The sequence below is a fragment of the Phoxinus phoxinus genome (genome assembly GCF_949152265.1).
Source record: "Phoxinus phoxinus genome assembly, chromosome: 7".
Lineage (NCBI taxonomy): Eukaryota > Metazoa > Chordata > Actinopteri > Cypriniformes > Leuciscidae > Phoxinus > Phoxinus phoxinus.
This window is the reverse complement of record NC_136882.1, coordinates 22,665,784-22,691,848: the sequence shown is the minus strand read 5'-3', so window position 1 is coordinate 22,691,848 and position 26,065 is coordinate 22,665,784. Positions and strand designations below refer to the sequence as shown.

The 26,065-nt window shown below is 40.9% G+C and overlaps 1 protein-coding gene across 6 annotated transcripts in view; it reads left to right on the top strand.

The window, feature by feature from the left end:
* zeb2a (zinc finger E-box binding homeobox 2a) overlaps positions 1–26,065 on the top strand; it is a 67,723-nt gene that overhangs the window by 18,110 nt on the left and 23,548 nt on the right. For 2 of the 6 annotated variants that reach the window (XM_079619873.1, XM_079619870.1), the window contains exon 5: positions 2,827–2,957. In XM_079619873.1, coding sequence (XP_079475999.1) covers positions 2,827–2,957 — 131 coding nt within the window. Of the gene's footprint in view, positions 1–1,341; positions 1,488–1,597; positions 1,617–2,632; positions 2,958–26,065 lie in introns of those variants that run through there. The other 4 variants (XM_079619872.1, XM_079619875.1, XM_079619871.1 and 1 more) reach the window with 4 other exon arrangements.

Genomic DNA, 26,065 nt, shown 5'->3' with positions numbered 1-26,065 from the left:
CAGAACTTCTGCTGCCAATTGACACAACAGCACACACAGAACGGTTAGCTGAGCACCGTCCTTGTTGCACTCGATTCTTTCGTTTACTTCTCCAGAAAATAGGTCATAGTGTCTCAGAATACAAAGAAATAATCGACACAAATAAATTTCTAGGTTAGGGTTTTATTCTCTCGACTATGATCCAATTTCACGCCACACTCCGCAGAGGCACCAACACACATTCATAAAAATAATGGATGAAGAGGGAAAAAGAGAAAAAGCAGCGTCTAGTGTTCCCATGTTTTATGAAAAAAATAGTATTTCATATTACAATAACAGCAATTACAATAATTAATAATGATATAGTAATACTATTAATATACATGTATTATTATTATTATGTGCATCATGCGCAACGAGGGATTTTCCGTGTAAGAACGCAATGCTCATGCAATGTCTAAATAAAATGCATCGATTATTATAAACGCCTCCAGTGAAATCCAATTGGTCTTTAATGAGTACATCAAACAGCACTGGCGTTTTATTGGTCAATTAGTAATCCCTACAAAAAAATGCATGCATTTAGGGAGGGTAAATTTCTTCACACTGTACCAATCAGAGTGCCTTTAATATATCACGGAGTGCTGTAATAAAATGAAAGATTGAAGGGTGAAGAAGGCTGTGGAAAGGAGGAAAAACGTTTGAAAATGTATATAGCGAGATTTGTTATGATAGCTTAGATTTTGGTGGAAATAAATTGTTCTTGATCGCCTGCTGCAACAAATTCATCAGGTCGGGCTTGAAATATGCAACAGAGTCACTAAACTATCACTTTTAATTGCATTGTTCACCCTGGAGCCCATAAGCAGCCCATAAATTACACACTGAATCACATATAAAACATACGCGTGACAATTGCAAATGCAACATTCATCACTGCGCAAGAAAAGAAGTAACAATGAAATGCCTGAAAGAGAGAGCGCGCGCACACACACACAACCACACACAGGTGAGCTACCTGTCAGATCAGTGCAGCACCGGCAGCCTCTCGTGCATCTTTTCAGCTCCTCTTCCTTAAGATCATGCGGTCAATGCTCGAGTTCTAACCATTCTTGCTCTGTTCCGCTTACAGGATAGAATGTCCACTGCCTCACCTTTCCAAAGTCCCACCTGTGTGTTGCAGAGCGATAGACGCGAGCACCTGATCTGATTCATCAGACGACCTCAGTGTTTCTCCATCTATCCCGCCCTGTAAAGATAGGTGGCGTGTGTGTCAGAGTCTCGGAGCGCAAAAGTAAAAGAGAGAGCGCAGAAATGTCATCTGAAGAGGCGGAACACGTCAGTGCGTCCTCAGGTTTGTTCCGTGTTGTGGCTCACAGAGATCAGTCCAAACCTGTCCATCAGGAATAACGGTCCCTCATTATAGTCCTCCTCAGCGCTCCAAACATCTCTGTGGCGTTTTCCTCCCCTCTAACCGGCTCTTTGGGGGAATTTTCATATAGAATCGGGTAGGTGAGCCTGTTTCGTGTGTACTTGAGTCCTTGTGGATGCTTTTTATACAGCCTGTTTGACTTTTTTAACCCCCTCCCGAATATGAGATTTCAATCAACTTGGCTTCAGTCGGCTCAGGTGAGAAGGTGAGAAAGGTGCGCGCGCCTCACGGATGCTGACACACCGGCAGCTTCACGCAGGGATGATGGTGATGATGTCGCTCGTTAAATTTATCAGTGCATGTTTACGCGGCTCTCATAAACGGATGCTTTCCCTTTAGAAAACAACTCAACACTTTTTTTTCATCCGCATTTCATTTCAATCTTATTTTCGATTTTAGGCACATTAGGCTACTTTAGTTTTAGTTTATATTTAAAAATGAAATTCCATAAATAAGCTGAAAAAAACTATAATTTAAATTTGTCATATGTAGTATCCACGAATTGTCCAAGACGGCGGTGATGAGATAAACTGTGATGAGAGGGTAATGTGCCTTGTTTATTTGTTTGTTTATCAAGCTTTATTCCGTGTGTTATTTTAAGGGTTCGCCACCACAATACTGCACATTTTATTTTACATTTTACATTGTGATAAACTCACATAGATTTCGAATGTAAGATTTATTCTAAACAATAATTAGAAGAGTTTACTCAAATGCAACACGTAATGTTTTTGACCCTTTTCATATATATATATATATATATATATATATATATATATATAAAAGAGAGAATGAAAGGGAACTATATGCAAACCTTTTTAATCAGCACGGTATGCTACTTTATAACATAAACTAACGGGAATATCCTGTCATTTCCGAGGAAAAGTAATTATGCTTAATTAAATTCGGTCAATCAGTATAAGTCAGGCAGTGGATAAATTATGAAGCCAATATTTACATCCATCAGACTCACAAAGAAAGTAGCCCACCAGATCCGATGCTTATAACAACTTAAAGCAAAAAGAGTGAAAAGTGAAAAAAAAAAAAAAAACTACATAGCCATGTCCGCTAAACACAAGTTGCCGGAAACTTTAATCGCTTTTCATTCTATGATATGCTCTATACGCACAGCATGCTTTATGGTGACTTGAAGGTGTCGGTGTGTCCGTCCCCCTTCATTCGCGCACTCACGCGCTGCTGTCCGATCACACACACACACACACACACACACACTTCAAAAGATCAGACGACGCGCAGGACGCTCACGGTCCCTCTAAACAAACCCTCCTGGATAACTTCATTCGGACATCTCAGTCACTCTACCCCCCAAATATACTTTGCTCTCCTGTGAGCGACACACATCCTCCTTCCTGCCCTGAGAGTCCAATTGTTGCCGTGTGTGTGTTGGTTGCTAGATCTTGGATGAAGGAGCGGAGCCCATGCGGACTGCTGCCATCTGACCCACTCTTATCAATGAAGCAGGAGATCATGGCGGAGGGTCCCCGGTGTAAGAGGAGAAAACAGGCCAACCCGAGGAGAAAGAACGGTAAGAAAGTATCTTATGTCGAAAAACGTGTCTCGAGCTTGTTCTCGCGTCTTTAAAACACAGTTGGATTTGGGTGATATTGTGCGTTGTCAACTGAAGCGCTGTACAGAAGAGTGCGGAAAACTCAACGACAGTGTAAACTATGTTGCAGTGTACTTAAGGTAGCTATAAGCCTACTGATTTAATTTGGTTTCCTTGCCGTGGAAATGTTTTAAGTTGTAATAGAGTATGAGTTAGAGGGAGAGTTCAGATGTGAGCGTCTATTATCTCACAGCACAAAACCGTTATGTGTGTGTGAGTGCGTGCGCGCACGCGTGTCTTCTGCTGGACACAATACGGCTCTAAAATACCTTAAAACGCGTATGAAAGTTGTTTTGGGTGTTTTTATTTGTTTAGTCAAACTTTTACACTTGTTACTTGTTATGGACTTCTGTCTTCTGTGGAATTGTAAAGGAGTATTGCTGTACGGTTACAGGTTATGTGTTGGGACACTTTTCGTCACTTTCTTAACTTATAAATAGTCACAACCGTTATGACTTATTAAACACATGACTTTGGATTTGTGTTGAAGGGGTCATTGCCGTGAATTGAAGTAACGATTGTTTTGTTGGGATCCTAAGGAAATAAAACAAAAAAGAAAAGTCCTGGTTTGGGCTATTGGCCTGAGGAGAATTTTAGACACAAAGAAAAACAAACACATCTACAAACACCTTCAGACTATTACCCACGCTGTTCCGTCCTTCTTTTATAGATACATATATTTTTTTGTAAAAAGAAAATATTTAATTTAATTGGATCAGAGTGTAATATTTTTTAAAACACTTCTTATTATGCTGATCAAGCTGTATTATGTAAATAAATGTAAATAGCCTATTGCTTTAGTTAATTCGGGAGTAGAATTGACACACATTCCCGGACCCTGTTAGCTATGTTTGACCTCGATACTTTATTAAATGCGATCTATTGATTTTATTAAAATCAATGTTGCCTGTCGCGGAGTGTATGACACTGAATAAAGTCGATGGGTTGAAACTATTTTCAAATGGGGGCAAAAATGAGTGAAGCGGTCATTCAGTTCTCGTGATTCGGATTGAAATTATTATAATTGTTTTCAGCTATTTGAAAACATCTACCATGGAAAACATTAGTTGCTCATTTATTTAACTTTCAGGAAATTGACTTTTTCCATTCTTTTTAATGACAGTAAAATGTATTTGAGGAAAATAAGTAGAGGGGTAGGCTATAGCCTATAGATAAATAGTGTATATCCGGCGATGACTGTAAAACGAGTCTTGTAGGCTATGAGACGTGAGTTGAATAAAATGTTTTGAATCATCTTCACTTGCCGTTATTATATATATAAATAATAGAAAGAATACACACACATTAATAATATTGACTAGTTGGATACTTCTCTGTTGAACAGCTACACACTTAAGCCTACATATAATTAGCCTACAATTATTATTTTAAATGATCAGTTAAAAATGTATTATTGAATGTAAAAATTCAATTGTTTACTTTATCGCCTCATTAACTCGAAGACACATTATCCAATTTAAATATAATACTGAATATAAAAATGACAGATTTGTTAAAAAATTAATCCAAATGTATTTTTATAGTTTGTAGTTCAGGTCCTCTTCTCTTTGCAGTGCGGCCCCACCCCACTGTTTTGAGGGCCCAATGGGAGGTCACATTAGGCCCTATGTGAAACTCGATCCGCTCTCTGGCTGCAGTTGTGTTGTGGTTGTCATTTACCCTCCCACACCCCAAACCTCCCCCTTTTTTTCACAGCACGTCACATCCAGCTGTGAGGGCCAGCTTGACAAAACTGTCAGAGGCGCAAGACTATAAAGTTGCAGCTTTCTATAGATTGTCATGGTTCTGTTGTTGTGTGTTGCTTTCTCTTTATTGACAGATCGTTGTAAGTTTGATGTGATGCTCAGCTGCGTCGGTTTTTAATTTCTCTCATGTTTTTTCTCTTATTAGGCATAATTTGTCTATGATGTGTACTACAGCTGTCACTTTCACTTTTGATTCATTCTCGTTTTTTGGCTCGTTTAGAAACCGATGCTAGAGCTACTAATACAGATGATCAGAAGCCTTTGTGAGAAGTCACTGTATTGAGTCACTGCAGCTAACAGATTAAATCACTTGTTTCTATGAAGGGAACATTGTGTGATATTTGTTCGGGTGGCATAAAGAGGCTAGCAGGTTCACCGAGACAAAGCGCTAAGACAATGGCTTGTCATTGGGGCATCTCATTGGCATGCTCTTATAATCGGCAGTACCAGGGTGTCTAGTGTACTGTCTTTGGCACGTATTGTGCACAACCGGGCTATTGTGAATGCAGCTGCAGCAGATACCTTTCACCCTCCTTTAACCACTTCCTACGGCTTTAAAAAAAATTATTGCAGTTATTTATTTTCAAATATACAAATAGTAGTCTCACTCTCTAAAACACATGCACACACCAATCTCAAGTAGCTCTCCAGTAGTACCATCATCTGTGCTGACCTGAATGCCTTTCATATCTGCTATGCCATGTTTCAGCCACCCCCTTTCCTTCTTTCTCTCTTTCTCTCCTTCTCTCTCTCTATTTTTTCCCTCCCTCACTCCCTCACTCCCTCCTCCACCACACACCCCCTCAGTAAACACCCCCGAGGGCAGAACAAAGAAAAGGAGCTCCTCTCCTCCTTCTTAATCACAATTCAGCCCTTTCACTGCCGCCAGGCCACTCTCTCGCTTTCAGCATCCCAAAGCCAGAGATGAAAAGAGCGCAAGAGAGAAAGGAGAAAGGGAGAGTGAGAGCGAGTGAGTAAGGAGAGAAAAGGTGGAAACTATGATCTCGAGCTAGAGGTATAGAGGTAGAGTGACATAACTTTGGTGCCTCTTTGCGATTGTTAAACTCCCTTGGTTACGCTGCCCACGCCAGTCAACTGCCCCAGCGAGGGACGGGGTCCTTACTAATGGCTAGATAATGTTACTGGATGCCAGTCTGAAACTATTAACGGCCAAATAGCAGACGAAAGAGAGCGAGAATAGGGAGGGACTTAGAGAGACAAAAAAAAGAAAGACACTGATAAGGTTAGAAAGAATTGAGTGAGAGAAAACAAGTTAGTGTGTGTAAACGGGAGGGGAGATGGGGCCGGGGGAATGGAGGGGCAAGCAACAGATTGTTTTATGGACCCAAAAGAAATATCACAAGTGCTTGAGACTAAGTGGAATTCATTTTTAAAGTGCTACTACAGACGTTAGGTGTTAGTTGTTTATGTTGTCACTTTGTAGCAAAATCACACACTCAGTTTTAGCTGACTTATTTGGAAATATCCCCCCCACCACCACCACCTTAAATTTGCCATACATCTGCCATATTCTAGATAAGCCAACGACCCAGATATAGAGATAAGAGAAACAAGACGTTAGTTATAGAGATTCATGGATTTGTATTGATGGCGGGACAGATGCCACTCTCAGGACCGACACTTTCTAGCAGTCCATCGCTTTCACGAAGTGAGACAAAACATCCAGTCAGGGGCCAAACGCCTGTGCCTTTTCACTGACAGACAAGACATCCATTATTGTGTTAGCCTTTCATTCGCTTTTCCCCCTGTACCTCAATAGGTCAGGGATCACAAATGCAAATCCACAGGCATACCGAGAGACAGAGGGAACGTAAGAATACTCAAATGCACCATGTGATATGAATTCTTAATTTTATCTGTTTCGCTCCCTCCCCCCTCGACTTTTTTTTTATTTGTAAGAAAAGGAGATTATCTGTACACCTTCATTCAAGTCCCCTCCCCTTTCAGCTGGGCCAAGCTGTGCGGGATTTAGGCCGATTTACTTCAGCAAACACCTATGGACACTGGGGAGGGGACGGACCCTGCTTGGAAAGAGGGGGTCCTTTGTTTGCTGGGGTGCAGAAGGCCTAATGCTTCACCGGGCGGCCGTATTATCGCATTAAGCTGTATGCTGGTGGCCCAGGGAGGCTGGTTAAAGCTAAAGCAGTCTGCTATCTGCCAAAGACAAGGGAACATACATTAGTGTAGAGACGTGCCCCCATTGTGTGCCTCAAACTTCTTCTCTGGACGTGAGAGATTAGAAGGGTCTAGGTAGAGGAGTTGTCTCGGGAGCATCTGCACAAAGTGCATTGTGGTCTGAGTACATGCCGATTCAAAGAATCCTGCTGAAGCTTGTGATATTTTGGAATATTTGCTAGGAGATGCTTAGATTCCTATATACTTTGTGGCAGGAAACTGTCTAACCGTGGCATAACTATGGTGTTTTTATTCCAAGTTAAGCTACATTAAGCCCATCCCCCAGTTTTTTTCTTTCTCCAAGCTAGTGCAGAGAGCTTTATCTGACTCTGTTCTCCTAACATCTGTCACCGCTAAGAGGGACAGGAGAACACCACCGGAGGCTTCGTTAGTCCTGTGTCACTTGTGACTAACCGGAATGGGCAATTCACAGTAGTGAGTCTGTTCCCTCCTCTTTTCTCTTGCTCTCCCACTCTCTACTAGATGATACAGCTTCAAATACCACAGCTCTTGTTGTATGCAGTCCATCGCTACGTTGGGTGTGGGTAGTTGGCCTAAGAATGCCAAAAACACCCACGTCGGCCATGGTGATCAAGATAGCGTGTGATGTTTCCATAGTCAGAGGCTGTACTTTACAAGTTATCTGTTGTTGTTCAAGGTGCTCGGCCGTGGACGTGTATGTTTGTCGTTCAAGGTGACTGACAGAGTTTATTGTGCGTCTTCCCCCTAACTAACCATGTGCACATTTTCTTCATGAGTGAGTTGCAGAGTAGCGCTGTGACATTTTGTGGCGCCGAATTGCCGTTAGCCTAAACAGCGAGGATTTACCAAGGTCAATAATGAGGTATGTCACTGCAGGCAGCAGAAACAACAGTCCCGGTGATAATGAATGGAACTAAGGTTGAGCGTGACTCGGATGTCTGTGTGTTTGTGTTGTTGTGATTACAACGTGCATACAAAATTGATAAGCTTTTGATAAAAGTTGTTTTCTTTGCATTTAGCCCCTCTATTTTTCACTATTTTTCGACAGTTTGGAATCACTGTTAATTGTTCCCTCAAGTCCGACTTATGTTTGCCTACACATATGGATGTTCTCTCACAAACCCCACACATACACCGTACGCACTCACATGGACATGTCCCGTTTGATTAGTGGAACACCTCCGGCAAGGTCACAGACACATGGAACAATCAATAACGGATCGGTGGATTAAGGTGTCATGACATCTGTGGGCCCAGACCTCCCATGTATGGGTGAATGCCTCTTAAAGCCCACTCTGTTGACAATGCTCCCGCCCTAATGCCAGATCTATATTACAGGCCCAAAGAGTCTGTGTCCATGGGCTGCGGCCTTGCTGCCAGTCATCTGCGTTTGAAGGTTCCCCTCGCTGAGCTGCTAGGAAAACACAGGCTGCGTCTATCGGCGCGTATCTTCCCTTTGCTGTGATGAGGGTGGAGATGTTGGCCTGTGATACAGTGGTTAAGTAATTGGAATAGATTGCTCTCAGAGATTAGCTTGAGTGTAATGGCCTCTTTCATTCTGACCCACAGTCACAGGCACTGCTCTGAGATCAGACTAAACATGCACGTCTATGTTAGAAGGGCCAATAGCTGTAATTACATCAGCCTTGTTATCTAAACTCATACTTATTCAGTCATCAATTTGCAACATAAAAGTGAAAGTAAAAGGACTGGCAATGGGCTCTGACATCTTCCTTTGACACAGATGTGGAATCTACAGTGTGAAAGTGTGGTGCTATTCCCAGCACTTGCCTGGGACAGAGGGGCTGTGGGCACTGTCATAAGCAAATGTCAACCTGCTACCTCAGGAAATGAACACTACTGAGGAATTACTCCTGACAGCATTCCTTCTATGCCTCCACTTTGACAGACAGACTGCATTTGTAGCACCTCACTCCCCGTCACTCCTCAAATCTGCTGTGTCTTATCATTATCTTAGGTGAGGTTTTGAAAGCAGTCACCGAGCTCTGCCTTTTCCGTTTTACTGCTTTTCCTACTGTCCACCAGCAGGGCTCTCATCTGAGATTACAGGGCATAACTTTTTTTGAGGGTTGCAGGTCTAGCAATTAAAGTAATGAGGAGACTCTCCGCTCACAGAAGCCAAGGAGTGTAGTGCTGACTTGCTGCCTTTCAAGTCGATAACTCCTGGCCCACAACCTCGGGCAAGGCATGCCTGCTCCTTATCAGGGAGGATGTCCTGTGCTTTACATTCCTGGGCTAAATGATCCTCTTCCTTAGTGTAAGCGCTAGCACTCAGGAGGATTGGATCTGATGGCCCCGTCAAAGCAGCCTCTGGTTGCTACAAATGAGACTCTAGCATTGACTAGCTCTTTCACTCTCTTCAACTGGTGCATTTATCCACAATAGGGAACCCGAGCTGCTCAAAGGTGTTTAAAGTAAAGATTATTTAATAGCGCATGTGGGAATTTTTTTTTTTTTTCAGAATTAAAAAAACAAGCAGGGTTTGGTCTGTTTCTACTTAACCTTGGTTGTGAAGTGCTGAAGTTCAATTGTCAGACTGAATGATGCTAGACTTCCTTATATTGATGTACAAGGTGCCCTGAGGGTCTACTGTAACTGAATGATGTCAGGCCTTAATTGTGTTCCAATTGCTAGGCAGTAGCAGGATTGAATTGCCATGTGTGCCACAGATCCAGATGGTACAACTGAACCCACCTTTTCAGGCTGGCAAAATCACTGGTCTTAATGCCATCGGCTTTTCAAGTTTTACAATGGGCCAGGCCGCGTTATTACCAACGGCGGCCTCTTTGGCGAGACTGCCATAAAGAAAGTGTTCCTCAGCAATTAAAGCTAATGAAATATTCATGTGTGGCACCTTCCTCAGCCATCCTCGCAAATGAGCAAACCATGCCACCCCCCCCCTCAAAGCAACTCCCAGCTTTATTATGGTGGTAGCCTGGCATGTCTGCAATTAGTGTGCTGTCTAGCAGCGCTGGCTGGGTATGGCGGGTAGCGATTGGAGGAGAGGGGAGGGGAGTGTTAGAGATGTTGGAGAGGTCACATGATGCTCTGGGAAGGTACACAGGAAATGGAAAAGGGGAAGGACCAATCAAGCCATTTGTAATGCGAGGGTGGCACCGCCTGCTGATTCAGTTCACACTCCAGCTTTTGTGCAAACATGCAGGGAGGCAAGGATAGTGATACTTGTGTTGAGGTTTGAGGTGCGAGACAGAGAGTTATTACATGTTATGTGTGAGGACTACTTATTGATAGTGCTGAGCTTATTTTCTCCATTTTACAATGTCCTTGTAAGCAATGTATGTAATATTAAAATTTTCTTTCCCCACGTTGTATTAAAAAACAGGACACAGCTAAAAAAAAAAAGCTCACAGCTGTCAATCCACTAGTTGATCTCTCTCTCTCTCTCTCTCTCTCTCTCTCTCTCTCTCTCTCTCTCTCTCTCTCTCTCTCTCTCACACACACACACACACACACACACACACACACACACACACACACACACACACACACACACACACACACACACACACACACACACACACACACATGTTTCTTTCTCTTCTTCCTTCTTTCTTTCTCTAATATCTCACACATTGAGACAGATGGACACTGATAGCCATGACAATGTTGTTTTGTTAAACTGAAGACAAAAGTGGGAGGAAACAATGAATAATTGCTTATTTTACCTGTGAACTTTCCTGTTATATACCACACCATTTGTTATGGCAGCCAAGACTTCAGCATTTATTTAAATAATTTTATCGCACCACATTGAATCCTACATTTGCATTAACCAAAGACTTTACCCATCTCCACATCAACCTGGAGAGGCCTTTGTCACTTTATGAGGTTTTCACTTTGCCAGTGACCCCTTTGCATCTCAATGAGGTGCTGTACCCTCTCCTCCCTCATTCCCACGCAACGAGGCCCTATCCATGGTGCACCTTTCCTTGGAGCTCTGTGAGAAGTCCCGTGCATCCTCCAAACAGGCCGGCCCTGCCGTGTTTACTGTGGGATTAGGGGGGTGAAGGGGGCGGCTGCGGGAGGGTCTGGGGGCAGCTGAGGAAGAGGTAGCCATGGGAAGGGCCCCCCAAAGGCATGGAATGCCGGTGAGGTCAGCAGGGGTTGGTGCGGGGGGAACCAAAGAAGCTCTCCGGGGATGGAGCAGGTGCTTTTGTGTAGTCCGTCAGGCATCAAAGACGTGACGAGGCTGAAAAGGTTAGTGCTGGCGCTGCAAAGCGAGCACTCCCCCCTCCCCCCCAAACATACTTTTTTTGGCTCCGTACTTGTGAGAGTGGGTGCAGGAGTGAAAGTGAAGGCTGGCTCCCATGCTCTGGTGTTCAGAGGTCAATTTTTGTACCTGAATGGACTCCAAAGGAAGAGAGGTCCATGGCAAATGCTCAAAGTAAAGTTTTCCGCTCCGTAACGGCCTGTTTGCAGGGCTGTCATCACAAATGCGATTCAATCGGATGCTTAGGGGTCCTGAAAGTCCCATCAATCTTTTAGATGACAGTAAATTCATCATACCTATGGAGTGTTTAATTAACCAAAGTCGAGTGATCATGTTAAGCTACATTATATTTCACCAGCTTTGAAATGTCGCTTTAGATTTGTTTAGGTAAAAAAAAAAACATATTAACATTATTATTTTTTATTTCCATTATTTAATTTTTTGTGTGGAAATATACAGGAAAAAAAAAAAAGTCTTTCAGATAACTTTTTTATTTGTTTTTCAGTTTTTGGGCCTGTCACTGCTCTGACATGGCATTGGGTCAAAAAGCCCAGTCAGGCATAATGCTGAGGAGTCTTTACAGCCTAGCGACAAATTGTCTTGCCTCTCTCTGCACTTGACGTCCCAGCCTTACCCAATCGCTGCACCTCATGTCTTTTTTTCTCTCCGTTAGGATGGGCAAAGCAGGAGGAGGAGATGAGGTGAGGAAGCAGGGGGGCGGTGGGTTTCAGTTGTTGCAGGTTGCGTCATGGGACCCGCGGTGTCCCCTTTTGTGCAGCACGTCAAATGTGGTTAACATGCGGCCATTTATCTGCAAAGCCCCCTGGGTGTACAATGGCCTGGCTGTGTGTGTGTGTATGCAGAGGGGGAGGAAATGGTAGAGCGGTGGGCTTAGCATCGGAGCGTTCCCATTCTCTTTCCCTGTCGCTGTCACCTCCCCTCCTCCCCTCATTTCTCCTCTTGGCTGCACACAACCCCTCAGTCATTGTTTCGTTCTTTTTTATTTCTCTCCCCTGGGGTGCTGTGTGGAGCGACTAGGTCAGGCGGCATCTGACAAGGTGCTTCAGAATGTTGTGAGCTCCCGTGAGACGGATGGTTCCCCACAAATGTGGTGTAAAGCATCAGGGTGATAAAAAGAAGGTGCTCTTTAATTCCCAACAGCACCTAGCATATTGCAGAGTGCTTTCTGCAGAGTCAGAACCAAAAGACATTCTGTGACGTTTAGTCATCCTTGTATCTGTAATGTGAAAGTTTCCTCAGACCACGAGGTCCTTTAAGGTCCTTCAAAACAAAATCATAGCCAGCAAGACAGTTATGGCTCTTTCGAACGCCTAGTTTGTTTTGCCTGAGCTAAGCCTCCTTTTCAGTAGTTCTGTGCCAATAGAAGTGGCATGCATGCATTTCACAGGTAACAAGATTACTCAGACCGGTGATTGACTCATTTGCCAAGAGAGCTGTTGAAATAACCACACAGGAGCTCAATGTAAAAAAATAATAATTTTATTTCTTCAGACATGATACAGTCAAACTGAAACTTATGGCGTCAGTTCTGACAAACAGCCTTTGCTGTTTGTGTATGTCTCCCCTAGAGAGAGCAGATGCAGTAGGGTCAAGGGCCAGTGTAATGATACAAGTGATGTGAGGAGGGGGGTATAAATGTATTTTTTCCATGTGAGGCTTCTCTCTCTGCATTGGTATGTGGCCACTGGCATATACCCATCACATTGTAATGAGAGAGATGACTAAAACAGTACATTGAGAGACTATTTGTCACAATCTCAAAAATTATTCACTTAACAGAACGGCACATTAGAATAGAAAGGCAGTAGGTGTAACTGAATTGTTTTTTGCTGAGATATTTGTTATTGAAAAGCCAGCTCATTTTAGGTTGGACGAGTCACTGCTTCAGACATTGTACTTGTACATGTTGTTTTCCTTAGAATGGGTGGTTACTGTCCCTGGAGGCAAAGAGCTCTGAGAAGCCACAGAGAGCACTACCATTTTCATTTTCCATGTTCTCCCTAAAAATACACCACAGTACATCCCTGCATTTTTGCGGTGGGTGCTGTGAACCGAGTTCTGTTGGATGGATTTTTGAGTTTCAATCCCATGTCATGTAAGGGTAGCTGATGTCTTTGGGACCAGCCAATAATTTCCCATTTCATCTGATTCAAGGAAGAGTAGTTTACATTAGTAGTGCCAACAAAAACCATTGGCCGAAAACGTTCCAGGAACCTCCCAACTGACCGTGAATGTTATCTATAAATTTGTCTGCACAAGCTATTTACCCTTTTTCACTTGTTGTTGCTTTTTACCTTAGTTTTCTTTTCCTTCAGCTAAGCATACTGTCAACAGCGCGCTTGCGTCAAATAAACAGTTCCCAGGCCAGTCCTACACTTATTTCCCATGACTGCAGGGTGAATGTCTTTTTACTGGCTTTCTTATTGTGATTGTGAGTTGACTAACACAGAATAGTATAAGATGAGAATGAAGCATATTTTAGTTTTTGTAGTTGCTCGGTTACAAATATTTGCTGGAAAGATGCTTGTTTGGTCAAAAGTTGCAGCTTTATGTTTGAAATAGTTACTCATAATGTTTCTCAACATAGGAAGTGGCATAAAACAGTCATACCACATGAGATAACTATGGTTGAATGTTTGAGAGAAGCAGTATGCTCCAGCTGTCTGTTGCTACTCTACTGACGGCAATCAGCAGCGAGCTGTTGACACATGGCCATCTGTAAACATTTAAAAGGATGAGTTTGCTTGCAGTCTCTCCCTTTTAATTAAAGAACCGGGATGGCGCCCACCCTTTTCCACAGGTTATGTGATAACTGCACCTCTCTGTGAAGAATGAGAAGGTCTGCTGACGTCTTCTCCAAAACACTTTAGCAAGGGTGGAGATTCAACTGTGTCCTAAATTAGGCACTCTGACATGAGCCGTTACAGTGCGTGGGGAACTTCCTGTTGCATTGATTTGAACCAGGGCTCATCCGAAATTCACTTAAGTGAACTGGATGAGATATCAGTGGCCTTTAAGATGACACACTTTACATTTTCTTGGCTAAGACCACCTAAAAGTAGGCATATTTTCTGCTAAGGTTGTCATAAGTGTGTGTGTGTTACTGTACATGATGAGTCGTTTGTTTATGGCAGTTGCTGCTGAAACGGAGGGAACCTCTCTGTCTGGCAACCAAGTACGCAGGGAGAAGCAAACAAACAAATAAACAAAGTGGGGTGAGACAGGAGACAGGACGGGAAGGGTGGAAGGAGTGGGAATCCTTCTAGGGCACCATGTCAACCAGTTCACCTGAAACTAATGCCCCAGCAGACACTCTTCCTTATGCAGGGCCCTAATGAGTATGAGGTTGGCGTGGGAAAGAAGACGGGGAGGCACAAATAGGTGACCCACTAGGCCAGGGTGGGGGTCATACCTCTTGTCTAAGGGGGTCTTTTGTTTGCATGTCTGAGACATGGGAATTAGCGAGACCATAGTGTTGTGTGTAATGCCTGGTTTGTTATGAACAGCTTGAGGGAAGGCATATTAACCACGGATTAACAGTTTTGTAATTATATACTCCATATGATGGATGTTATCAATGAAGAATATTTTCCAGTTTCATTTTTATCTTTTTACACCGTTAGAGCATTAGACTTTGAAGTCTTGACCAATTAAGTTAAACACTTTGTGTATTTTCTTCACTCTTTTTCTTCTATGAAGTAAATAAAACTGTACTTCTCAAAATAAAGACAAAACTATAAATCCTATGAATATACTATAGGCAGAAGTCTATAGTGTTTATAAAGGTAGTCTGTATTAGTTCATATTGACCACACTAATCACATGGTGTAATCCCTGTCAACTGGAAATCTAGGTTAAATGCAAATTGATTCAAGCAATACCAGACAGTAATTAACATGTTAGATGTGTATACGTTCACTAGACCAGAAGGTCATTCATTAAGATCTGGTTATGTCTACAGTTACTATTCAAACCAATTGAAGGAAAAGTAATTATTTTTCGAACACTCCCTAAAGCAATAGCCAAATCTGTCAGGAAATGTTTTCACATCATGTGAAAGAGGGAGAAAATATATCTGTGAACCTAAGATCAAAAGAAGTGATATGTTGTATAGCCTTGAATATGGTTATCAATATCAAGCATTTTATAATCGTAAAAATAGGAGTTTAAAATATAATATAATTCATATAATATATGGTGAATATTCATAAACACATAATTATTCATTTTATGTGTTTGGTCATTATTTTAATTCTGTATGCACTAATTCTCTCTTTCTCTTTTCTGTCTCCCCCGGTGCTGCATCTGTTAATCAACATAGGTAAGAACATCTTCATATAAACACACATTTCACACAAGCTAAAAGACGATGTTCTGCGTTGTCTGCTGGTTAAAGACGCCCTGAAGAAAGCTTTAGACTTCCTCTTTATTACACTTCCTCTGCTGCTCAGTAACAAAGTCACAATTGCAATATGGTTTGCTAAGTATTTGACTCATTCCTGATAAGCAGCCTCACTGTGCTTCATTGCTGGGTGAAGTCTATATTGCATGTCCAGCTGTTCATACGTGATGACTATCTGTGCTTGTGTGGAGCTGTGTTGTTATTATTAGATCTTAACTAGCAACACGTTTACTATACTTCTGGGTTGGCAATGCAACAACTGGACTTCAGGAAACCATTAGTTTCTTGATTCGAATATAAATTTGAATCACTGCTCATGGTTTGAGTCCAATAGAAGCTTTCTCAAACATATATAAATAAATAACACTCTAAACAAACAAACTTTGAGTGTTTACCAGACACACTGTGAGCATTTCTTGTCTTAGTCCTTTAGCTTTTGGTTACGAGTGTAGAAAAACAGCTTTTCTCTCTGTCTGAGGAGATCTGTGGAAATATTTGTACTGTTGTATATAAGGGACGTGACACTATGAAACCTAAAGTTGCTTTTCACAGCAGCTAACAGAATGATTAATATTAAACCGTTCTAATAAAAGCTGCATGGTTTCACGGGCCCCTTTAAGCGAGGCAACAATATCTCCTTCCACCTGGGGAAATGAATAAATCCCGTTTTCCAACTGTGCAAAATCTGTTCTTTAATGTGTAGCACAGCCTAGCCTGCATCATGTGGGTGGGCCTATGTTCTTCCCACTAAAATTCTAGGATACTTCTCTCTTTTTATCCATTTTTGCCTGGCTGAGAAATGCATTCGAAACCAATGAAAAGGTGTCCCCAAGGAAGCTGGGAATGATTTGCAAAATATAACCCAGAACTCAAAGCGGTTATGTAAAAAATTATTAAAACAGTTCATCTGATTTAGTAATGTAGTATTTGTTTGTGCTTTTTTCCAGCTCTTTTTCAATATACATGTAATCTTTCCTTGGGTAATATAATATAATATAATATAATATAATATAATATAATATAATATAATAATTATGGTTATTTATTTTTATATGATTAATTTATTTTATTTCACCCTATGACACAGTAAAATTAATAACTGAAAATAGGCTTAAAAAATACATCACCAAATAAGACAAATTATATTATATTTTATTATATAATATAATATTATGGAATATTATATTATATCACAATATTTAAGTTCTCTGCAGACAACAACAATAATATTTTGTCTTTTTTATTCAGACTGCAGTTGTAATGGTCTGATTTTTGAAGTTAGACTAACAGAGCTAGATAATGCTATTGCTGCTTGACTCCGATACACGTTAATCAGACTACAGTTGTCCTGGGTGTTATGCACATCCCCTGAAGGAAGACCGAGATGACACACAACATGCATTTAACTCAAAAGTCAAATGCAACACAAGCGAGGTGGAGATATCAAATTTTCTATTTCATTCATACTTAAACAGACAGATGACGACTGTAGACAGAATGCTGTTGCTCGATTTTTACTGCACATGTAAACGTGCATTACTGTCATTTTGAAGCTGCTTATATTAACCTGTTAAATGGTTTGGATCTTTAAGGGCATGACTGTTCCACACCTATACCACAGAAGCTGACAGTGAAGGCTATTTTGAAAAGTGACGCTACTGAACTGATACAACTGAACTTACAGTGTGAAGAAGTGGTGTGCGAGTACTTCCTACATACTGTACATGTGCTGAGTGTTTAACAGACTTCATGTAGGATTGTGGCTGAAGAAAAACAAGACCAGTGTTTAGGGGGAGTAAAATGTTTAAATGCGCAGAGAGCGAGCGTGTGCGTATGCGTGAAGATGGGTGTGTGAAGTACAGAGAGCTTTTTCAGATAATAGCTGAAACTCATTCTGCTTTTCAGCAACACTTCTATTTAAGATACGATAATGTCCTCACACCGATCCCTATTTCTGCTGCACTATCAAGACTCTTAAAAACGACTAGTGCTCTTAAAACTATTCTAAGCAAAACAGCTCGAGCATTTTTGAGAAGTCCCGTTTTAAGTGGCAAATTGTTTTTCCACAATAGAACCAGGCAATTGCTAATTGGAGCCTATAGTCAATTTGACCTAGGACTGATTGGGGAAGAAAGACAGGAGGAGAGAAAGAAAGAGAGAAGGGTCCTCCACGCACTTGCTTTAGAGTGCACCTTGAGTGGGTATGCTAGTGTCTCAATGCTTTGGGATTTAAAGAGCAGCGAGATGGTGGCGCAGGTCCCAGTCTGTGGCTTTGCGCTCGGGTTTCCATTTTCAAAATGTTTATCCCGCTGCCGACTTCACCGGTAAGGCAGCCGGTAAGCTACATGACTTAAAGGTGTCTGTGGGGGGAGACGTGAGGCATAATCTGCCGGTAATGGAACGATTTATTTGGAAGTGTACTTCGATCTTCAAGCTCCACCCCCTATTTCCTGATTTACTCTGTACTGCGACACTCCCTCAGTAATAAGTATCTCCGGGAGTCATCTGCCAGGCTAAAGGCAGTAAGATGCCAGCATGACTCAGGAATGAGACGTGGCGGGTTGACATTTGTAGTCCTACCTTCTGTAGGTGTCGTCCCCCCACTCCTTATTATTCGACATCTGGAGTTGATCAAGCGGTCACTTCCTAGTGCTTTTAACCACCCTCACAGCTTAAAGGGGGTCGGCAGCTGTTAAAACACCTGAGCACGCTTGCCGGAGACCCCTTCCTCTCCTACCTCCCCACAGAGGTGCACACATTACATGCTGGTGTGGAGAAAAAGGGCCACATGCTAACTCAGGTGGCCTGGCAACCTGACACCACCAGGGTTCATGAGTCTAGACTAAAGTTCTGGCCTAATTTTCAGGGCATTTGAGGGTCTGCTGGGATTGCAGCCCTACAGGCCTCTCCTACAGCAGGGAACCACCGTCTATGGGTAGATTGTATCAGCAATTTAGGTCTTGTCGGCGGGTGATCTTTAAGGTTGCGAGGCAAGCTGGGGTTCAGACAGCTGTAGCCTTTTTGATCTTGCAGTCTCCCACCGTAGCGGTCCAAAGATAGCTGTCAGTCACATACACCTAAAAATAGTAAGCCTGGAAAACAATATGCATCAAAGACACCTTGCGCTGTAGTGCATGTTCACAATTATGTGACCAGCTAAATGACAGAAAGAACTTCGGATTCAAAGGGTGTTTTTAGTGTGAGAACAAAACAATGGCTTGATGCTGAGGTGATTCAAAAAGTAGTTCATGACCTAGCCTTTCTTTCTGCTGCGACTCAATGTAACAGAATCAGTGTTAGCCTCTAGCATCCCTTGGGAGAGGGCATTATGGCTGCTGTATTGTTGGCTAACCTCCTGCCAACTGTGCGGGGAACAAAAGGCCGAGCATTTATTACCAGACCCTGCTGTGTTAAAGGAAGCCCAGACCAGCCCTCCTTTCCTGGGGATGGCCTTCTTTTGGCTGTGCTTTCATCAAGCAAATGTAGCTTTTGCTAATAACCAGGTAGATAGCGAGTTCTCAAGAACTATGTGTCATTTTGTGCTGGGCGCGAATTGGATTACTGCTCGAATTGGCACGTCACTTTGTAATTTGAGCACTTATGTATACTGTTTGTGCTATCTTACATTTCTCTGTTTTTCAGAGAATTATTTTGTAATAGCTTGATTTTAGTTTTAATATAATTTCTGCGAATTAACATTTAACAGCGTGTTGATGGTTTTGAGGCGAGTTTTTTTATTGGGCATCATATAATTTAATTCATGACAATGAGAAATTGTAATATTTAAAAAAAATATATTCCCATAACATCTTGGGTTTTTCTCTCCCAAATTAGTCTTTTAGGTTTTCACATTGAAATCAACTTCCGTATTTTAGTGCAGTCATATGATAAAACAGGAAGTGGCAAAGAAAACAACTTTTGTAGGCTAATTATTGATCAAAATGACTGATTCAATGACTTCTGCTTCATACAATCAGAGTTGCTTCCTCACATATCCACTTAAATTTTACATTTAGCACAGCGTATTTGTTTAAGTGTGTACTTGATGTACTGAATCTCTTCGTTGTGTTCCACATGTTCCAAAGAAAGACATGTTTATACAAAGCTGGACACAAAATGGCAGCTCAGCGCCAAGAGGTGAGCTTGCTTAGTTATCCCTGTCCATCCCTCGCTGCTAGAGCACATTTTTGGCGCTCGCCCTTGAAATCATCTCCACCTGGATGTTGTAGGCTGGAGTCCAAACACAATAAGGAAATAAAATACGAGTGTGAAAAGCTAGCAAGAATGGCTCTTCCCCCACTGGGACCCACTGCACTCCACAATGCACTTCGATGACAGGAAAAGTTTATGGCGATTTGTTGAATCAAAAGGAGGCGGATGGGGAAAAATGCTATGAGCATGAGCTGTCACATTCCGCACCCATGATGGAGCCATGCGTATTTTTTCACTAGCTTAGTCCAGCTGCTACATGCTAGCCTGAGAACTAATCGTCAGTGTTGGCCACAGTCCCACATGGAGGAAATTTGGGTTGTTGTTAAGTGGGAGTGAAAGTTATTTCCACTGAGATTGATCATTATTGTACAGCATGACTGAGGGAAACAGTTGTGTGGGCCATCTCAAAACTGTTTTTTTTTTCATTAGCATTGTGACCCACTGTAAATTTTTATATAAATTTTTCTGTGCAGCCAACTCTTCTCTTTTAATCTATGTTCTTGTTATCATGGGATAGATTAGCTAGTTAGGCTTGCTCCGATAGCTTTTTAAGGCTGTATTGGACTTTAAGGATTGCACATAGACAGTAGTTACGGTTGGAGCTAATGCTAATGTTGTTCAGTTGCCAGGATCAGATTCTATAATATTTGACCAACATTAATTTAAATAATACACTTTTAAGGTGTGTTAAGTGTTAAAACCTTTTTACCATTCTGATATACAGTGCATATTTTTTAAACACCCAAGAGAAAAGGTATGTATTTTACAGTTATCACGTTGCTTGCAAAATATGACTTGCCAAGGAAGCAACATACTTTTATAGTCCTGTTAAATGCATGTGGGTGTGGAACAGGATCATTTTTTTTGAGGAGGGAATAATGAAGACCAAATGACTACTCAGAAGTCATTTATTAGAATTTTTTTTAACCTTCATCCTACCGATTCACTTGGGTGGAAAGTTTTGCCCTGGGGAGTCCATGGTTGTCAGTTCCTCTTACCTCAGACAACCATCGCCATCGACAGTGTCGAATAGGAACAGTGGGACAAATTACCCGCACTGTGCCCAGGGGGCAGGTGGCTTTTAGGGGTCGTTTTCTCAGGTCACATGTTGTAGACGTACATCTGTCACTGTGAAGGTAGCACTGGGGGACACACGGCTTGCCGTTCCCTGATGTGTAAATTGATTCAAATTGACAGACGGTGGTACCTTTTGCTTCGTTACTCCCTGTGCCCTCTTTAACCGGAGGACAGGATCACAAAGCAGGGTTTGTTAGGGTAATCTAGGCCTTTGTCCACTTATCAACATGACGAATCATCTGTGTGGAGCTAGACGAGGTATAATGCAGTTCCATTGAGGACCCGTTTATTTGCCATTAATTCAACACTTGAATTAATTCCCCCATAGGACTTTTCACATTATCTTATTGGTACACAGAGACATGTATGGGTTGGATTCAGGTTGCTTAGGACGACAGAAACATATTTGCAAAGAGAAAAAAACAAGTGTTAATTAAGTGTGAAAATAGTCATCCTTTTAAAAAAGTATTGTATCGAGGTCTGTTTCCCGTATATGATATCTGTAAGCTGTAAGCTCAAGGACAGGTGTGAGGAGACCAGTATCAGAATTTACATTTCACTGGTCTAAACAAACTTGTTTATCTTAATTTGTCGTTCACTTTCATGTGTAGTTTATCTTCAGCACACATGAGACTGCTTTTCTATCTATTTATCTATCTATCTATCTATCTATCTATCTATCTATCTATCTATCTATCTATCTATCTATCTATCTATCTATCTATCTATCTATTTTATTTATTTAATTATTTATGCATTATTATTGATTTTTTTATCATTTTTATTTTTTAAACTTATTTTTATTGATATTGATTATTTATTCATGAAATAATTCATTATTAATAAATTATTTGTTTATTACGTTTTATTTGATTAATGATGTGGTTTCTCCTCAAAACCCACTGTGAATTTCATCTTGTTTAGGAAACAACATTTTTCTATATCTATATATCAGTTGTGGCTTGTACAGTGGCGATGTCCTGTAAATGTCCTTTAATCAACTGACCCATTTAGAAAGCAAGTCTGTAGCTCAGTGTGCAGTGGTAGTCAAACATCATGGCTAGAGGTCAGATTTACATGGTATAGGCCTGCGTGTTATGGGTGGACGTTCATCTGGGTCGTTGAGCTGCAGTGGCCATTCAACCGAGATCTGCTGAGTTATATAGTTTCACTACTGCAAAAAAAATTTCACAGGAAATTAACAAATAGTTGGAAGGACACTCTGAGAAAAAAAGATGCTTGACATTATTTGTTGTGCATGCACACATACATGGTTGAACGTGTGTGAGATGGAAGCCTACAAACGGTCTTGTGTGTGATGTACTGGAATGGGATCATTTCATACAGTGACTTTCACGAATATTCATGAGGCTCTGGTGATATCTGTAGTGTTATTCATCATAGAATAATTGCATAAATCCTGTTCGGTGAGAGAACCCCAGATGCCCCACACATTTAATCTCAGATATTATACTGCTCCCTTGATCTACTTGAACAACACTCGTACTAGAATATCCACGGCAAACGAGAACGGAGGTTTTGCAACGATTTGTTTTTCTTATTTACATCACGGCACTATCGCACACACACACAAAGCTGCATGTCAAACTCCCCTCTGGTTACACTAGTCAAAAATTGGAAAAAGTGGAAAGAACATACCAAACAATATTATCATTGAAATGTCTATCCATTTAAATTTCCTAACTTTTTAAAACCTGCTGAGATGTGAAGTCTGTGCTCAGAAACGTAGAAACAAAAATGAACTCCACTAGCAGGGCATGCTTCTGTGCCAGCACGCATAAATTACATCACATACAAACCAGTTAATATTTCACAAGGGAATGAAAAAAAAAAAAAACTGAACGAATTCTATGCCCCGGACCAACGCAAGCCAGTTGCAGAGATTACAATACATAGTAAGGTCTGAAATGTGTTAGATGTGAAACAAAGGGTTCCCTGCAGTCAGCCTCTCAGAGGTGAAAGGTCAACCCGGCACATCTGACATACTGCACATTAAGATGTGTGGGCCAGGGAGCCTTGAGGTACTATTTGCCACCTGGCAAAGATCAAGTCGTAGTGCTTTGTTTGTGTGTGCGAACGTAAATGTGTGTTTTGAGGGCACCTAATTTATTTTTTTGTTTCGCCAAAATTGTAAATCAGGAACTCTAATATAGCACCAGAATAAAATAGTACTGCACACTGTTTGCCTGTAAAGTTATTATTAAATGATGTATGGAGAAAGTGAAGATGGTGTATTTTTGTTTTGATCTGAAACATTAGGAATTAAACATGTTGCTTTCTTTTGTCAAAAAGGGTTTGAACATTTCCAGAGAGCACTCCCACCTAGGTCAATAAATAATTCAAGCTTTTTGGAAGTAGGCCTTGCGTCCCCTTGAGAGGCTAGCGGGCTGCTGAAGCCGGAATGGCTTCATCATTTCTAGCATTTACACGGGCATACTGTATGACATTAGACTGGAGCTCATCTTCTCTGAGGCAACTTTTTAGATTTGAAGAACGTCTAGATTTTCGAAACAGCGCAAGGTGATTCCCCAAAGCGGGTTTTCTTGCAAATGAATGTGATATGAAATGTGTAAAAGTAGAATTAGCTACAGTTAGGAGAAAAAGGGAGAATACCTTTCTCAAACACACACATGCTCGCATTCACAAACAGAGCAGTTCATATCTTCATGTGTTAGGGCCTTATCAGAGACAAACAGCTACAGAGCCAAGCCCCCCCCCCCCCCCCCATCTTTTGACACACTGTTGCAACAACATTACCAGTATGATGAGGTGAAGTGTTTTCTTCTTCTTCTTTTCTTCTTCCGTGTGACTGTTTTGTGTTCACCTTAACCAACCTTACCACAATAGATTTGTACTGATATTAAAGGATAGTTCTTTCAATATTCTGTTATTGTCACAGACTGTCAAGTCTTTCTTTCTTTTATAGAACATGAGAGGAAATATTTATAACAGAAACAGAATATTTAGCAAAATGTCCAAGCTTTTTTTTTCATACAATAAAAGTGAATAGGGACTGTTTTCAAGCCTTGGAAAAATTGCTTTGCCGTTATATTGAGAATCTTTTGAGCAAGCCGTCTACCATTTTACAGTTGTGAAAGAAATTTACTGAAAATATTCCCCTCTTCCCCCTTTATTTAAAGATGATGTTCAGGATCATGACTAATTTCACCATTGATTGATTGATTGATTGATTGATTGATTGATTGATTGATTGATAGATTGATTGATTGATTTGACCACAACCTAGATGAAATTTGTGCGCTTTGCCTTTCCCTAAGGAAAATATCTTTAGTGAATTTCAGCTTATATTGTGGATTGTGGTCGGTTCCTCACACAAATGCAATGTATGGTTTCAAAGACTTGGTGCATGATTTGTATGAACTACATTCATGATGCTTTTAGGAGGCTTTTTTCATGTTTAGAGCTTCTCAGATCCAGTACCCATTCACTTCCTTTGTATGGAAAAAATCAGCCTTGGACAGATTTGTCAAAATAAAAAAACATGTAAATGTTGACATCTTACTATAATATGAATCTTACAATATACATGTTAACACTATCCGTTCAAAAGTTTGGGGTCAGTAAGATTTTTAAAAATATATTTTTTAGATACCGGTAAGTCTCTTGTGCTCACCAAAACTGCATTTTATTTGACAAAAATGCAGTAAACAGTAATATTGTTACATGTTTATAAAATGTTATTACATTTTAAAATAACCTTTTCTATTTTTAATATTTTTTTAATTGTAATGTATTCCTGTGATGGGTAAGCTGAATTTTTAGGAGCCGTTACTCCAGTCTTCAGTGTCACATGATCCTTCAATAATCCTGATAATAATCCATGCTTATTTGCTGCTCAAGAAACATTTATTATTATTATTATCACTGTTAAAAACAGTTGTGCTTTTTAATATTTTTGTTGAAGCCGTGATAATTGGTTTTCAGGATTATTTGAAGAATAGAAAGCAAAAAACATGTAAAAGTCACTTTTGATCAATTTCATTAGACCTTGCTGAATAAAAGTATTAATTTCTTAAAAAAGTAAACAACAAACTGTAGTGTATGTAGTAGCACTAAGGCATGCAGTTTGTAAGTGACAGCACAGTTCATATTACAGTTTGTTTTAATTAATATTGTGTATGTTTAGAAAAAGGGTTTTGGTACAGAAAAAGTAAATCCCAGTGGCATGACATTCTGATATAACAACTTTGTCTATCAACTATAGATTCTCTTCTTCATTTGAAAGGAAGTTGAGCTCAATCAAGTGACACGGCCTCTCGGTCAGATGTTCGCTTCTTTCTCTGTGCGATCCATGGTAACACAAAATATTTGGTAAACAGGCAGAGGACCCAAGGAAAATATGTGTGTAGCTGTGTGTGTGAAGGCACGGTAGCGCACATCAGCGGCCTGTATATCACATGCTTTGTGATACTCTATCTGAGTTCAAATGAAGCTTACAGTGACTCACAATCTCACCAGGTTGTTTACGCCAAGAAACCTAAATAACGCTGCTAAGATTGTTTCAGGGCTGAGTTCACAGTATCAACGAGAGGTAATTATGTAGGACATACACATTAAATATATGTATATAAACAAACAAGAGAAATTCATTTGTTTATTTATTTGTATCTTTTTGAATGACAGTTAATTCGCCAACGAGTTGGAAATAATTGAAAATTGACACTACAAAAATTGTAGTCCGCGTGTAAAAGGTGCAACTGCCATTTCGGTTAACGTCTGCTCAGCACCCATCTCAAGGTGCTAAAGGCTGATTAAGTTCCTTCTATACGCGCCTCTGGCTCAATTGCTGGGCCCCAGTGATCACACCTCTGAAAGTGGAACTTGCCACCCTTACCAGGTCACACCTTATCCCCCTCATGACTGATAAGAGCAGCACAAGGGCAGAAAAGAGCTTGTGTTAGTGAACACGTGACAAACAAAGCAGCAATAGTTTTTTTGTTGTTGTCACTAAGTCACTGTGACATTCCGTGTACCAAAGAGAGTTGTGGTTTAACGTGCAAATGTTCTATTTATCAGCTCATACTTGAGAGATGTTAAAAAGAAGAAAAAAGGAAGTGATTACATTTTTTATCTTTCA